The sequence below is a fragment of the Anomalospiza imberbis genome, chromosome 5 (genome assembly GCF_031753505.1).
Source record: "Anomalospiza imberbis isolate Cuckoo-Finch-1a 21T00152 chromosome 5, ASM3175350v1, whole genome shotgun sequence".
In the NCBI taxonomy this organism is placed as follows: Eukaryota; Metazoa; Chordata; class Aves; order Passeriformes; family Viduidae; genus Anomalospiza; species Anomalospiza imberbis.
The window spans coordinates 68,869,547-68,887,027 of record NC_089685.1 but is presented as its reverse complement, the minus strand read 5'-3'; the positions used below and the strand labels follow the sequence as shown (position 1 = coordinate 68,887,027).

At 42.5% G+C, this 17,481-nt stretch overlaps 1 protein-coding gene across 37 annotated transcripts in view; it reads right to left on the bottom strand.

Moving 5' to 3' along the window:
* Nucleotides 1-17,481, bottom strand: part of CACNA1C (calcium voltage-gated channel subunit alpha1 C) — a 457,310-nt gene that overhangs the window by 106,495 nt on the left and 333,334 nt on the right. For 20 of the 37 annotated variants that reach the window (XM_068191795.1, XM_068191793.1, XM_068191810.1 and 17 more), the window contains 2 exons: nt 9,815-9,889; nt 7,748-7,838 (listed from right to left, as the gene is read on the bottom strand). In XM_068191795.1, coding sequence (XP_068047896.1) covers nt 7,748-7,838; nt 9,815-9,889 — 166 coding nt within the window. The remainder of the gene's footprint in view (nt 1-7,747; nt 7,839-9,814; nt 9,890-17,481) is intronic. The other 17 variants (XM_068191802.1, XM_068191806.1, XM_068191827.1 and 14 more) reach the window with 1 other exon arrangement.

Sequence of the window (17,481 nt, the reverse complement as noted above, 5' to 3'; positions counted from 1 at the left end):
GCCACACACTGGGCAGCAGTGAGGTTACAGACACGTGCAAGACTCTTGAGAAAGAAGAAATAATGCACTGACAGAGCAGAATGCTAAATTATGCTGCAGGGACAAAGCAAGCTCTAACAAGGATGCCAAGTGAAGCACCTACAAAACACATCCTTAATGTTAAAGCTATTCCTGCTTCTCACTGAGAATTCTGGCTTGAGGATCACTACCTACAAACTGTAATGGAGCAGATTTACAGGCAACATGAAAGAGGGCTCAAAGAGGGGAAGTGAAAAGATGTAAAAATCACAACGAAGCAGAAAGCTGAGCACTGGAAAGGAGGTGGTGAGGATTTTGATAGGAATAGTTTGGCAGGGACAGAGGGGGGGAGAGAGAGTGAGAGCAAGAGCGAGAGATGGAAGGGGATGGACAGGGAGTGTGAAATCCTCTGGTGACCTCTCTGGTTAATGGTTTCACAGTGAGGCAGCACTGGAATCTTTTATTTATTTAAGCAAAAGAGATGCAGCAGGTGTAGTACTCATCATGCATGTGATAATTATATCTTTGGAGCATTATGAACAGCAGCCAAGTGCATTCAGTGCTCCCACAGGTTACCTACAGCCTTCATCCCCCTCCCTCCACCTTGCCTTACTGCTGTGGCAGAAGGCTTTATCACATGTGGGTGTGCTATATATATGGAAGAGGACAAGGAAGGAGGATTAGATTTATATTTAGAGGCAGAATCAGAGAGCGAAATGGAATTTTGGAAATAAATTGTATAATAAAGGTTTCTGAAAACATTATGCATGAATCTGAAACACATTTTTCAAATGACTCTTATGATTAAATTTTTTTTTCAGAACTTGGGTTGCCAGTGTCACATAAAAAAAATGCTTTTATGGCATCACTAGGGGCTGTCAAATAGTCTGGAAATGGGGCCTTGCCACAGTGTCTGTGACACTCCAAGCTGGCACTTAATGGGATCAGTGTGGAGCAGATTCTGTGCTGAGCTTAAACATGGATCTCTTTGCATCTCGGGTGTCCTGGGAGGTTTATGTGGTTGGGAGAAAGAGGGTGACTCCATTTGTGTCCAACTCTGGAATGCCTTGAGAAAGTCTTGTTTAAAACTATGGTATAGGAGCCTAATGAAAACCACTTCAGATCACTACTGAGTGCTTTTATCACAGGATCCATGTAACTCAGCTTGTCTTTTAGAAAAACAAACACAAAAATCAGATCTCTGTTTGACTAGCTATCTTTGAAATTCTCTAGAACTCCTCCAACCTTCCATTGTTATGTACAACACACAGATAAGATGGTGAAATTTAAAGGTTTTTATCAACATAAACTCTGGATAATCAGCATAACTCAAATGTAATGAGCTATCCCACATTCTGAGAGATAAAGTCTTCATTTCCCTGTTCATGGTGGACACCAGAGAAGGTGTTTGTGAAGGCTGTGACAGTTTTGTTTAACAGGGATTGAGGGCTCTGTGGAATTGTACACACAACACACAATTCTAGCATTCACACAACATTCCAACTCTAGAAAAACCTTGTAGGTCACCAAGCATGACACAAAGGCCACATTACAGTTGTTTTCTGGGTGTGGACATTATCAAACATGACCATTATTTAACTCTCTGGTCACAACTACTTTTATATTGTATGATCCCAACTTAGACGCAACCATACCTTCATGAGGACTCCTAAAAGCCTTTGGATACCAGGAAAAGCTGTCAGAAAAGCAGCGACACAGAGAGGAACTTTACTAAGCTTCTAGGTTATATACAACTTTGGAGAGCATCCAAAGAGCTTCTCTGGCCATATCTTACATATTTTATTGCTGTGAGAAGGCAGTCCTGGTGTGACATGGATTCTGCTTTGGTGCAATGTGGTGCATTCGTGCAGTAACTGGTAAGGTGGCACAATAAGAATCTACAGAAAAGCCTTAAGAAAACTGGATCTGTCTAACATAAAATTGAGTTGGTTTGCTATTCAACAGGCTTTCTTACAGGCTGGGAAAACAGGCCAGAATCTAAGCATTCAGTAAATAATCTTGCTCTCCCTGTGGCAAGTCACAGGAAAGGCGTGTCACAGAATCTGAAGCAGGAAGGAAATTCCTCTTCCATAAGGGCATGCTACTGTTCTTTAGACACACACCTAGAGCTAACTGTGAATATTAAAAGCACCTTGCTCTTTAGAAGTTGGGGAGCAGTATCTGAGACTGACACATAAGGTTGATCCTGTGAGTTTTCCTGCTGAAGTCAGCAGTGGTTTCAGAGCTTTTGGCAGACTTTTCTTCCCACTGCTCCTGATGTGATGGGAACTTTGGTTCCATCACATCACAAGGAGCCCATCTCCTCATAAGGTGAAAACCAGTGACAACTACAGCAAACCTGCAAGAAATCTTTTACCTTTACCACAGATTGTTGTAAGCACTGCACAGGAATTAATTTCCATGCCAGAAAAGCACCAAGGGAAAAATCACTGACCATTCAGCTACCAGGGAAACGTTCCATTGCTCATAAAACTTTCAGGACACACTGTTTTCAGTTGGAAAGCCAGTGTATGTTGTTCATTTTTGTTTATCCTGTTTTATTGTTTGAACTGTCTTTGGTGGAAAAGCAACTGAACTGTCCCCTGTACGTATGGAAATCCTGGCTAAGGCGAAAATGCCAAGTGGGTTATTGTTTCAGTGAAAGCAGATAATTTTAAGCTCTCTTTCCCTTTGAGCTCAAGTGCTTCACTTTTCTAATGAGGCTCTATGGAGCATTAGCTTCCACAAACGTCTTTTTTTTAGCTAATGCATATGTATAAAAGCAAGCTCTATTGTGGCACTCCAGATCTGTATGGTTGTATTAGAAAATTAACATTCTGCTTGTATTGGAAGATTACATATGCTGACACCCTGCACAGAACAGATTACTCCTGATTATGAGCAATAGTCTGTCCTCAGGAATCTGAGTCCTGCACAGCAGTAACCCCAGAGGCTCAAGAAATTACTTGCTATTGGGAAGCTCTGGGTATAAGAATATCCTGCAAACAGAACCTCACTGCTCCTGGGTCTGGGTTTGTCCCACTGGTGCCTGCTGCAGAGGAAAAGTCTTTCTTTGTACCCTGAGGCAACAGGTTATGAAAGCTGTGACACATCAAAAGAAGATAAGTTCCTCTCCCAAATGCTGTCCTTCAGGATAAAAACTGTTGTGCTCCTACTGCAGGGCAGATGTCAGCCCAGTACAAGGCAATACCATGACAGGAATAATATACTGTGGAAGTTGTGGAATGCTTTTCAATGTCCTGTGGAAGCCTGCAAAACCCTTTTCAAATTCAGATGCCTGATAAAGTGCACTTCTTTAGGAAATAAACTGTGCTGTGCCATAGCACTCCCAATGCCAGCAGAATTACACCAGAAATCATTATGAATTAAATTGGTTGGTCTTTGTTTTGTTATCGTTCTAAAGGTCTTAGATTAGTTCTAAAATTCCTAGATTCCTCCTGAAATTCCTGCTGGTTTGAAGGCTGGCATTACTCCAGACAGGACAGTTGATAGAGGCAGTTTCTATAGTATGGATACTAGAGAAATAAAAGCTTCTTTGAGACAATTCAGCAGTAGGCAATAGTTTGTGTTTGAGAGGTACTCTCCTGATCTCACATAGCATATGTCTCTGTGGAGCTGAGAAAGGCTGTCAGAGAAGATCTCCTTTTCCAAAAGGCACATTTGAGCCTGGCTTCTCAAGCACATCTTTCTGTCAGTCACAGACCCATCCTTTCAAAACTCTACAGATTTTAAGATAACAGAAAAAAAATAGTGAGTAATTCTAAGTTGCCTTCAATGAAAAAGCATTTTCTTTCAGTCTCCTGGGCATCTTTTTCCTTTTATCACGAGTGCATTTTGATAGCAAGCTCAGCCTATAAATGTAGTGGTGGTGCTGGGCTGGTTAAATGCCCTAGGCAGCCTGATGTCAATAAATAAATATATTGCCTTTGACTTGAAAGGCCCATGTTGCTTCAGTCATGTCTGGCTGCAGCCTGCCCAGAGCAGCCTCTGCCCTCTGGGAAAGAGTGTGTTTATAGCAAAGCAATGGGGACTCAGAGCCTCGGGGTGGGTTTAGAATGCTGCTAAAAACACTGAGACTCATCTGCAATAGGTGAAACACAAACATCTTGGCTAACAGAGAGTAGGTGACTGCTCAGAAATCCAGGCCTAATCTTCAACTAGAGCAAGTCAGGATGACATGACTATATGCTAGTATATTATTAATACTAGTACTCAAAATCTAGTGCTTGATAAGGAACTTTTTTTAAAAGCTCAACTGACTTCCCACATGAATTTTCACTGTTCTTGAACACTGGGCCAAATTCTGATTCTTAGGTTCCAATAAAAGAACACACTCATTCAAAGAAATCCTTGCTTATACTTTATACATTCCAGAAGGAATATTGACCTGTGGGGGGTTTGAATGAGAGCTCAGTAGAACGAAGAGTACTTAATACTTCTTGAAACAATGACAGCTGGTTTCTTTGTCTGCCTAAGTGTTCAATACGGTAATAAAGAAACCAGAAAGGATTCTAAGTCTCAGAATCAGGGGCAGGTCTCAATTGGCCCATAACATAAATGAATTTGCAGATCCACAAGTTTGAAACAAACATTTTACAAAAGCAGGCAGCATTGGCAAAATTTGTATCTCACTCCAGAATTTCATAATCAGTGATACAGCCATTCATTTCATGGAGGAAGGAGCCTATCCATCTCTTAAAGATGAAAAGCAATCTGAGGGAGGCCTTGAGGATTCTCAGCTGTCCTTGGTAAGGACTAAACAAACCCTTCTCAGTAACAGATTTCAATTTGCCTACTATACATCACCCATTTCCAGATGAAGTGAAAAGTGGCAAGGAAACTGTTTATCTCTCTGAATCTTACATGTCCTGCTCTGCTGAAACTTTGGGCCCTGTTTTAACATTTAAAACATGAGAAGAAGAAATAAAACTCTGTTTTCTTGTAATTTTCCTATGTCTTTTTCCCTAAAATATATTTGACTTAGCCATCCCTTCTCTTAATGCCAAATCAGGGTACTGTCGTTCTCCCGTGAGCACGCTGGGCTATTTTAAGTAAACTCCATTCTAAGCCATGATTACCTTTAGAGTTGGGCTTAACTTCAGCCCTCCTGGCCACATTCCAGCTAAGATAATTATGTTCCGGTTGCCAAAATTCCCAATGCAGTTTCAGCCCAAAACAAGTTATCCCTCATACAACCCCTTAAACACTTGTGCCTGTTGTTTTTAAACACCTGTCACATTTTACCCTGTAGGTGGCTGAACTCTAATGTTGTGAAAGCAATCCCCACATTTACAGTTCATAAAGTGCTTTAGGATCCTTTGGGATTAAGAACATTAAATGAATGCAAGCTGTAATATTAAAAATACATGAAACCTTAGAGTAACTGCTGCCATTCTTTTTGGCACTGTGTCCACACGCATGAGGGATTTTACTATGACATTCTGAAGAAGCAACACAGCAAAGCACAAACAGTCCAGGAGTTTCCTGGAAAGCAACAATGTCAACTTTCTGACACAGGCTGTGGAGGTTCCCACAAGGAATGATGTGCTGCTCCACCTCATACCAACAAACAGGGAAGGCCTTGTTGGAGATGTGAAGGTTTGGGTCAGCTTTGGCTGCCACTCTGGACCAGATGAGCCAGGGTGGACCCTTCCAACCTGGCCCATTCTGTGAACCATAGCTGCAGAATAAAGTGGTTCTCCAGAGTGGATCCAGCTGATGCTTCCTGTACAGTGCCAAGAGCACAAGCAACTTGGTGGGGTGCAAAGAAAGAGCTACAAGTGCCCCAGTGCTGTGCATACATCTAGCCTGGTTCCTGCAGGAAAGGGTTCATAATCTAAACTAAAAGACTCAGCAGGTTCCCAACAGCAGGCAGGTGGAAGAAAGTGATCACACATAATTTCTCAGGGGGCTTGTAAATCACTGACTGACTCTTAAAGGAAAGCAGAGATTGAAATTATTACAATATATTCCACATACCACATCTTTTAAGGCAGATCACAGAAAAAACACAGAATTGACTAGGATGGAAAAGACCTTTGAGATCGAGTCCAATCTATGACTAAACACCACCTTGCCAACCAGACCGTGGCACTGAGTGCCACATCCAGCCTTTTCAATCACCTCCAGGGACGGTGACTCCACCAGCTCCCTGGGCAGCCCATTCCAATGTGCAATCACCCTTTCTTTCTGTGAAGAACTTCTTCCCAAAACTAAGCCTCCCCTGGCACAGCTTAAGGCTGGGTCATCCTGTCCTGCTGTAGTTGCCTTGGAGAAGAGGCTGACCCCCACCTGGCTACTCCCTCCTTTCAGGTGCTTGTCCAGTGATGAGGTCCCTCCTGAGCCTCCTCCTCTTCAGGCTGAACACTCCCAGCTCCCTCAGCTGCTCCTTGTAGGACTTGTGTTCCAGACCCCTCACCAGCCTCGCTGCCCTTCTCTGGACTCCCTTCAGCACCTCAACATCCCTCCTGAACTGAGGGGCCCGGGACTGGGCACAGCACTCGAGGTGCAGCCTCACCAGTGCCAAGTACAGGGGAAGAATCACTGCCCTGCTCCTGCTGGCCACACCATTCCTGATCCAGGCCAGGTGCCAGTGGCCTTCCTGGCCACCAGGGCACACTGCTGGCTCATGTTCAGCTGCTGTCAGTCATAACCCCAGGTCCCTTCCTGCCTGGCTGCTGTCCACCCACTCTGTCCCCAGCCTGTAGTTTCCCAGATCATCCTTTTAGGGATGGGTGTCACTTTGTCCAGCTTCCAGTCATCTGGGACCTTCCTGGTGAGCCAGGACTGAAGATAAATGATGGAGAGTGGCTTGGAGAGTTCTTCTGCCAGCTCCTTCATCACCCTGGGATGGATCCCATCTGGTCCATTCAAGCAACATCCAAGGGCTCAAGGTAGCTCCCAGGATAGGACAGAGCCTCAAAATACTCCAGCATGATACAAGCTATAGCACTGATATGTTTAGCTCATGTGTCAAAGAAATTTGGAGGGAATAACATATTGCTCCACAGCATAAAGTCCATTCTTGTTGAAATAACGCAAAAGGGAATAAAAGACTCCTCTTGCCTATACTCGCTCTCTGTGAGGCTAAAACTATTATTATATTTTGCCATATTATGGCATTTCTTAACTGCTATCTCACACATTCTTGAGCATCTCCACTTATTACAATGGTGCAATTTCAAGGAGACATTAATCTCTCCTAATTGTCGTATTTCTTTGTCACTACGGTACACTGTTCAGCATTTAAAGGCTGTAATTTGGTCTGCAGGATGGGAGTTGCCCTCAATGTATTTCTATTGCAAGATACTGTAAAGTGTGCAAGAATCTTTAGAAAAATTAAAATAGACCACTCATCTCCACTCTTTGGTTTACATATACTGGTTTTGAAAGTCTATCACCAATGAGGAATTTTAAAATAAGAACACTGTTATCCACCAGTTTCTCTTTTAGATGTTATACAAAACCAGATCTGCTTATCCTGGGCACTCTGTCCCTTATTTACATCTGCGTAAACAAGAGGTTCTTCACCAGTGTCCAGAGTGACTTTATATCGCAATTAAGATAAGAACCTGGATCAACAGATCTTCTTCAGCCTCTCCTTTCACTCCCTGTGGATTTTGTTCACCTTGAAAAGCCTGGCACGTGCCTGGCTTTCCCCCCCAGCTCAGCCCAGGCCCTGACACAGGATCTGGGTGCGGGTACTCACGCCAGCCTTGCGCCGCAGTTCTCGCCTTCCATGTCCGCTCCAGGGACGTTGTCGGTGTTCACGGACTCGGTCTCGCTGGTGGGCATGCTCACTGCAAGGGTCAAAGGGAAGAAACAGAGAGGGATGCCCATTAGAACCTGGCACATCTTTTAATGAGGGCATGATTGAAGGAACTGGCTTCATGAGAAGACCCTCAGCTGCAGCCCCTGAGGATTTAACAATTTGCTGAGCAAGTCTAGTGCTTCCCTGTACAGAGCAGGTTGGGCAGGTAGACTTCAGGAACATACAAGTTACTCAAATGCTAAAGAAAAGGGAAGAAGCAGCTGCTCTCCTTCTTTCAGAGTCAGTTTCTGGAAATTTTATGAATGAGAACCACTGGAAAGTAAAAAACCTGACAAACCCAATAAGAAGCTTTTGTTTGATTCCACTGAACATTAAAAAAAAAAAAAGCCTCTTTACCTGCATCAGCCCAACCACCTCACTGCCCTCCCCAATCTTTTGTGCAATGATTAGAATACAAATAAAAGGTACCCAGATTGAGGTGCATGCAGATAAACAGCTTCTGTTAGCCTGATAACAAATACCACATGAAGAATACTGATGGCCCATCTGTCATTTACTAACCATGAATGTGATTCAACCTTACACCTAGAAACTGGACCTAGAGGTATAAGAGAGAAATTCAGACTCTCTGCCCCACTCAGGTATTATCAACAAAGGAGATAATGAATATGGACTCTGGTGCAGCTTTATATTGACTCTCACAGCTAAGAACTGGACAGAACCTTCTAGGCTTTTACAGAAGTACCATGGAACAAACATCAAATGAAAGCAACCTTAGGTGTGAACCTCTCTCACCTAGATTCAAGAACCTGGTTTTAGTTGTTATCAGACCTCAAGATTTTATTTGCTTCTACAGATCAAAAAAAGCCCTCCAACCTACACCATTTTAATTTCATCAGTTGCTCACAGCTCCTGCATAAGCTCCAATCACTCTTTACACATAATTTTAAAGGTAGGAAAATAGTTAGGATCCAATATGTGTCCTGTTCCCTCTTCACCCCTTTTGTAATACACAAAAAAAGAGAAAAAAACTGTACTTAAGACTGAATGATGGAGGAGTCAAACAGATCTCCCAGGAGCCTGGTAGAACTTCAGAACATGACCTGCATTAGCTGTTGCATACATACCTCAGATGAGGTATGTGCTGTTAGCTGTTGGAGAGATTTCTAACAGCCTGCAGAAATATGTAACTCAATAATATGTCTATTTGTGGGTCATTGGTGCAAAATGAGCTAATGTAGAAGAAATAGGTTCTGCATTTCAATTGGGCAGATGCTCATGGGGCCATGGTCTTCTTCCAGGGGCTAAAAAGACATCAGAAGGCCCTTTCAAAAATTTTCCGGGTTGCCACTTTGAAAGCATTATGGTAGAAATGTCCCTCAAAATGAGCTATCTTTCCTTCATCCCATCACAATTCACATATCTCCAACACACTTACTGGGAAATCAAAAATTCCTGTACTGTGTTCTTAGTCCACATGAAATGTGGTCAGACCCAGACTCTCTAGCACTTTTAACAGAACTATGAAATATTGTACTCTAATGGTACCTACTCCTTTATGAAGACAGACGTTTTAATACTCTATTTGGAAAGACAAAGTTTATTAAAGGAATAAACTGAATTCATGTTCTGATACACATGAAACAGTCAAGTAAGCTATGAGAAAAAAAACAACATCCATAATTAATTTTTGTCCAAAGTAAGCCCTGAAGGAATAAAACAAAATGCTAATATTTCACAAGTCAGTTTGGAAGATGAGGTAAAACACTTTCAAGCCATATTTGAGCTTGTTTGCAAATAGAAAACTATTCTGAAGACGTTAGCACGAGATTGATTTGCAGAGCAGCTTTTTATCCTGAGCGCATGAGGAGGACACTGCACAAGCACCAGACAAAGCCAGGCACTCACATGCAGGAGAACACAAATCTGATTTATAGGCCAGAATGCACAGAGATATACGGACAGACACATGCAGTGTGGACACAGAGCGCAGTGGAACATTACCATGGCTTTCTGTGGAGTGACTAAACCAAGCAAACTTTCCTTTCTTCTCATCAGGCAAACCAGCTGGAGGGCTTCCTTTCACAGACAAGATGGTCAGTGTCAAGTACCAGGAACAAGACATCAACAGAGAACATGCAGCCAGTGACAGGCAAAAGAAAAAAACAAGGAACTCAGCTTACACCTGATATCCACTTCTGTCTGAAAACTTCATCATGTGAGTTAAAAGTGCAAAATGCAAAACAAAGGTATACAGAGGTATGAAATATCACTAACAGATTGTCAGACCATAACTCTCACTCGCTTTCTGTTCTTTTTTATATCTGGCTCTTGAGAACGTGAACTTAATGAATTTAAGTTTATGGGTCATATCCCAGAGACATTTTAGAGTGTGCCCCGTACTTCCCTGACCTTACTGCTGCAGAAAGTCAAACTTCAGTAAAATGAGAGGTGCAGGTGCAGTGGTACTTGGGCTGAAGAGACCCCATGGATCACTTTGCTGGCACCACCTCACAGGAGCTCATTACACTGCACTGATGGAAAATGTTAAGGACAATCAAAAGTATTAGGATGGTATGAAGTATTAGAGGAATGATGGTCTAGAGGATAAAGGTCAGGACAGAGGGGACATTAGGGCTGAGTTCCCCAATGCCATATGTGCTCAGAAGCACAATCACTTTACCTGGCACCTCAGACCACCTTCATTGCCAGGGGACAATCAGGTGTGCAGTGCTGCGAGGTTCATTCACGCCAGTTAACAAAACCAGAAAATAAAGAAGCTGCAGAAGAGTTGTGCATAAACTGGGGCTGAATATGAAAGGAAGTAGACCAAGCACAGCCCAGATGGCTTTCTTATCTGACTCAGTTCTCAGAGAAACCAGACCCTGTGCCCACACCCTGGCTCCAGTCTAGAAACAAGGCAGGCATTTTTTGCAGTCCGGGTAATTAATTACTGGAACCATGTACCAAGAATGCTGGTGGTAAATCCACCACAGGAATGTTTTAATCAGGAAGAGATGCTTTTTCCAAATGGTGGGCTCAAGTCCAGGCCAGAGTTGTGTTTAGGACCATGGCATACAGACAGTGCTGTCTCAATGGCCATTTCCTCCCTGTAATTTTGGGAGCTGAGACAAAGGCAAAAAATATGCAAAGGCTGATACAAATCATGGTGGCTTTGCTTACATGGGAATCTCCTTGTTTTATATTTATGGGTATCCATGACCCACTGGAGTTGATGAAATCTCCCATTAGTTACATATTCTCTAGGTAGTGTAGATGGTAATTTTGTTAAAGTGAAGCGAAACAACGTTCTAAAGGCAGGCGAGTGTCGCATGGTTTCAACAGAGTGCAAATCATAAGGACCAATAGGTTTGATATTCTCTCTCCAGTTCCTTCTGAAGGCTTTGCACTTCTTACATCTTACCACAGTGTGGCTCATCACTGAACATAGACTTTTTCTCCTGCCTAAACTCCAATTTCACATCGCTTACATAGCATTCCTGCAGCAGTTAAAGCAGCAACAAAAGCTATATAGCAACTTCCTTCAAAACCAATCTGAAAAAATGCTCTGTGTTATGTTAATTCTAGCTCTGAGACCTAACAGACAGAGAAAAATAAGAGCAGAATCTGCAGTCTGTGACTGACTAGACAGATGTGCAAGACCCTTTGAGAGCCTCCGTTCCATGTCACTGGCATCAAGCACTGATACCAGCTCTACTCTTGCACTAACATATGTCCCTCCCCTGATGAAATGCCCCATGGGCATGCAATGAATTATTGGATGGCAGGTTGCCAAAAGACAGCCAACTACTGAAACAGAGAGCTGGCACGAGCAAATATCCTTCTGTGCAGTCCTGAGATGATTTTTCCTTCACACACTTGGAGAACAATATTTGCTTCCCAGTTCAGAAAAAATAATTTCCTCTGTTGCATCTTGCATTTCTGAAATTCTTGTCATTTTGGCAGTGGAAGTAATTTTAATATTCAGATTTATTTCCATGGATTATGTAATGCTGTCACACTTCTTGCTGAATCTCACTTTAATACTGTGACATTGTAAGACTCAGAGTCAATCATGCTTGGGCAAATGGTGCCCAGTTCCAGAAATACAGACAAAACAAACTGTTCACAGATTTAAATGGGACATGTTACTACATGACTCTGCAGATCTGGGCATTAACTATAAAACTGGATATATTGGAGGCTGTTCACATTGTCTGACTTCCCCTCTCTGATTTAGCTGTTTGAGTTAGGCTACAGAGGCAGATAGAAACCACAGGTTTTCTGAATGCCATGCTAATGTGTCCCACAGTTTTATGGACTGGTTAAAGAAGATATTTACTTTACATCCTTGGGTCAGATACTTGACTTGAAACAGTGTGACTATCCAGCAGTATTCATAGTGAAAGAGCTTTGCAGTTGGTTTTCAGATTTAAAAAAAGCCAACAATACATTTGACTGACTTTTAAAATATGCTCACTCAGACTCTAATTTCTCCAATATGCCAAGGTCTACTGAGGTCTAATTAATTACTTTGCAAAATATGGGTGTAAATAACCCCTTTTGCCTACACTGGCATTTGAGGTCAGAGAGACCTGAAGCCACTTGCCCATCATTTCACTTTTTTGTCTCACCTTGGCCATATGACCAAGCTTTTCTACATACCTGTTCAGTTTCTCTGCCAGGGGGGTGTAATTCTGCAGCTGCCCTGCCAGCCTCTCTGAGAGGTGCAGATGACACATATCACAGTAAGTGCTAAGTGCTATAGTTATTATTGATGCTAATGTCTCCCAAGTGGGACTCTGCACAGCTATAATGCAAACCTAAAGAGCAAAGTAGTCCTGTGAATTCTCCAGCTGGTTTTAAGATTTCTTTTCCCATCAAGCACAACAAGAATAAATTGTAATACCCAGGCTGCTTCCTTTAACAGCTTGTGTATCAAGTGAATGACTTTGTCTCTGGTAAAACCCTGCTTCCAGTGGTGCCTTTCATGGCCATCATTTCATGAACGAGTCTATGGACAGAATATCAATTGACTCGTGTTTTTTTGATGGTGAGCTCTCATTTTAATTAATATGTGAATATTGCCTAGCTTTCCTCTTCTGCCTGTTTTGAAAATGCTGCAGTCATTCATCTTATTCATTAATTTAAATAAGATACAGCTTTCACTCTGCACCATGCATGCAGTGCCTTGGGAACAATCAGTGGCTATGCTCTCAAATGCAAGCAGCATCCAAAAGGTAAATTGCAGAAGTAAGACATTAGTTTTCCATGGATGTCCCGATTTTGTCAGGAAAATATAGTAGATGTGACTGGGGAATTCTTTAGTGTTTTCTGCTTTGAAAAGGAGCTTTGTGACAGATAAGCTTTTACAGGAGAAGAAGAAAGGGAACTCGAACTATGTGTGGGATCTTGGAGATTGCATGCCTCCCAAACTTAGACAATGTGTCAATAAATCTAATACAGTAAAAAATACCCAGAAAATTTGTGAAAATACCTGGAAAAGTATTTTCTGAGGGCTCAGAGACAAATACTCATAACGGACAGTATTATACACTATATTACATTAAACACATGTAACATATACACTTTGCATAGCCTGATTTTGGATTATGCACAAATGAATACAATTGCAAGGAGAACAAGCTGGATTCACGCTCTCACTCAAGGTCAGCCACAGAACACAAGGATAGCAGTGAAGAGGCATAAAGCAGTTGCCAGTTGCATCCACTTCAGTCAAACAGGAAAAAGCTTTTGGCAAAAACATCTTTCCATCCATGAAAGGCACCACAGCCACTGTGTAGTGACAGGACCTGTGATTACACCAAGCCCAGGCCGGGCACTGGACTGCACCACAGAGGCTGATGCAGTGTAACACTGCTTTACTGAATGGAGCAGCACAAGTTAGGAACATTGCCAATACTGAGATGGAGTATTGGAACATCAAATGTTTCATTCATAGATAGATCACCTATTTTACAATATAAATTGCAAAGTATGTATTTTATTTATAAAGGCTTGTTTTGACTCGTCCTTCTCCCCTTCCAGAGGGTCAGCATATGTCCATACACTTGTTGAGGGGATATAGCTATGGGCTACATAAATTTGCACCTTACAGAGGGGGAAGAGGAGAGAGAGTGAAATGTATTAATTGTGCAGGCCTGTGATTAACAGATCTGTCATTACCACATGCAGATTACTGCACACCTATAAACACATTACCTTGCTACTAATTAATCTTCCTGGGACTTATTTTACTGTAACAAACTCCTCAGCTAGTTTGAACAGCTGCCATTTGCCTTCTTTTTATAGCAATATTGACAGTAATATGCTGCATTCCATAAATTCATTACAGCCAGTGAGTGGAATGCACGTGGCACAGAGGACCAAGTAATGGGCACAGCCAAACTGCTGGCCCTGCCAAGTGACAGTCTGCCAGTGCCACACATATTCTGTTCTGGATTTGAAAGGGAGAACTTAAAATCTCTTTACATTTGCTGCCTGAAGGACAAAGCTTTTCTTTGCATAACCTGTGGTATCTCAAAATATCCTGTAAGCACAGGGCATGGGACTCACCCAAAAGCAGACTTTGCAGAAAGGAGTCTAACTCTCTGCTGAAAAGGGCAAGAGGGGCAGTGTCCCTGGATAATTGCTTGTGCTGCTGAGCAAACACCTGAGTCTGCTGTAGGAGCCCATGCCATGCAGAGAATCTGCCTGCTAGGACAATGCACCTAACTCTCACAACCCCTGTGGCTGAAGGAGGACAGATTGGCTGGGTCACAGGGTGACAGAGGTGCTACCAGAACACACCTTGAAAGATATCTTTCTCCTGAATCTGGATCTTCCTATGACCTCCTAAACTGATTTTCTTGTCTGATAAATGACTTGCATCGTTTGCCTTGCTAGGAGCAACAACTAATGTGCCAAAGTGCAAGGCATTTATTTGCCAGGACATGGTTTATAGTGTTTCTGTGCCAGTATAATACTTTTTAGCAACTTCTCTGGTTCCCCACAGAATTCTGAAGCAATTCAAGGATGGACAGACAAAATGAAGGAAAGGCAAAACTGCTGAGGATCTATGACTCTTTCAACAGCATTTTGCAAAAAATCACAACAGCCCATTTGTAAGAGTTCTGCAAGTTTTCTATCTTATTCTTTATGATTTTTAGCAGAGGAACTAGGACAGGCAGCAGTGCCATCAAACGCTCCTGAAACAACCCCACAAAATTATATGTGGGCAAAGAAAGCAGGACCATTTCACTAGAAAAACAGAAGGATTCCATTATTGCAGGCTGGTCTTGCAGGCGCCTTGGAAATGGGGGCATGAGAGCTGCAAACACTGCAGATAATGTGTTGGGAAGTGATACAAACATTGATCATGAGCAAAATAACTAATGACAAAGGAAATGCCCTCGAGACAGTAAAAAACCACTAAAAAAATCCCTCTGCTTTTTGTGCCTCTAATAATAACGAAGTTATTAATATTTCTCACTGGCAGTTATTAATGAAAATAGACAGGACGTAGGTTTTAAGCACAAATGTGGTTTTAAAGCAGCCCATGTGCTGGGTTCTGCAACTGCAGCCCATTCTGCAGTTCCTGTTCATGGGGAACTTCTGCATCTGCCCACCTACACAAATATACACCGGCATGATGGGGTGGTAACTCTGATTAGGATCTCTACTTCAGCAGCTGCATCTTTGTTCTTGCAGTGCACAGCCCTGTGAATCCATCTTCCCTGCAGAGTCCGGGAGAAGCAAAAAAAAAAATTATAGAAGCTACTTCCAAGCTGATCTGCTTAGGTCATCAGAAACTCTCCAGGGTGTCTGCTTTACACCTGGACTGCTAAGCTTCAAAGGGACTGAGATGCAGCTCTGGCTGTTTCATGACATTCCTGCCTGTCAAAAGCCATTTCAAGGTGGGTGATGCCAAGAACTCAGTGAGTGGCCTACAGTTTGTGATTTAGAGCACATAAGAGGATAGATCAGGACAGCAGGGACTGTTTGGGGGGTGCAGTGGGTGGGAGATCATGCCCTGGTAGCTAACAATGGACATTTTCCCCAGAGGAAGCCTGCACAACCCTACAACCAGGCACCTTGGGCGGGAATTGTGCCAATGAGAAGGTGTATCTTCTCTGGTATAGAAGAAGGAAAGTATTATCCAGAAGCCTGGCTCTTGTTGGCAGACAAAACAAAACAAAATCCCCCCAAAAAATCAAAAAAAAAGGAAAAAAAAAAACACCCAAAAGCCAAACCCACAAAAAACCAAAACCAAACAAAAAAAGAACCCCCCCCAAAAAAAACCCACCAAAAAAAAAAAAACAAACCCCAAAACAAACAAACAAACAAACAAAAAAACCACAAAATTGAATGTGAGGGAAAAACTGGGCTGTATTATTTCAAAGGACAGGCAGAACAACTGGGTAGTGTCTGGGACACAGGCAAAGAGACGGTGGGAAAGAAAAAGTGACTGAGAATTTTTAACCTGAAATACCACTCTGCAAGCTGGAAGAATACTGTGTGCTCCCTGCATTTGGGAAAACTCAATTTAGGGGTAGTGTTTAAAATATTTAAGTATTAATATTATGAAGAAAAAACAGCAGCAAGGCCCTGTCCTTCTAAACAGACAGTGCCTGACTGAGATGAGTGCTCAGCAAGTGGAGACATTTTCTAATAGCAGGATTCATGTGGGATGTGTGAGAAGGCTTAGGGATGATGCTTTCCTTGATGGCAAACAATCAAGCAATTCAGTTCACTGATCAACAGATACAGCAACACATACATGAGATTTAGGTCTCTCCTGTAAAAGCACTGGCCCCTTGGAGTTGTATTCTTGCATCACACTGAACAGATTCAATCCAGCCTCATGACCTGACATGGAGCTCACCTCTACTATTCCCAAATGTGCATAAAATTCTGTTTAGAAGCTCTGGTCTGTTACATTTCTTCTGTGCCTAGTAAATAAAATGCTTGTGATTTTGTGTGCTGCTCCTGCGTGTGATGTTCTCTCAGACACTTTTACCAACATATTGGCTAGTCTGATACTAGACACTATAATCACAATATCGTGAGTCAGAAGCACGAGACATGCTAGCTAGGCAGGCTATGTATCACTGTGCAGCCAGGAGAAAAGCAAAAACTGAAGTTAAAGAGCCTTGCCTCTAAAGTCAGCTTGTCAAACAAATGATTAAAGCTTTTCTACCTCTTGAGCAAGGCATTGAGAATAGGCTAATTACCTGAGCCAAAGAAATAAGCATTTTATGGTGGCCTTGAAATAATAGATTCCTGGTTTGCAAATACTTCCAGCACGCAGGAGAATCGGGGACTGATAACAACAGCTTGAGCTAAGCTTAGTGTGGGCAGGTGTTATGCAAGCTGCCCTCACACAGCTCTGTTAAAACAAGTAATTCATGACCTGGCATAGCCCTGTTATTCAGCTCCTGGTTCTTCAAACAGCCACATAATACACTTACATTTTGATCTGCACATCTGTGAGGATCCAGCAGCTCTGCCACTGCATCCTTGTTCTGATGCTTACCCCTTCTGCTACTTCAGACTGGGCATTTCAGTGTAGTTGGTAACATCCTCACCCTGATCCAAAGGGACCCCTATCCTTGGGGTTACTACAAGTCCTTTATAGTTTGAACCTGGACTGACATGTCTGAGGGCAGCCT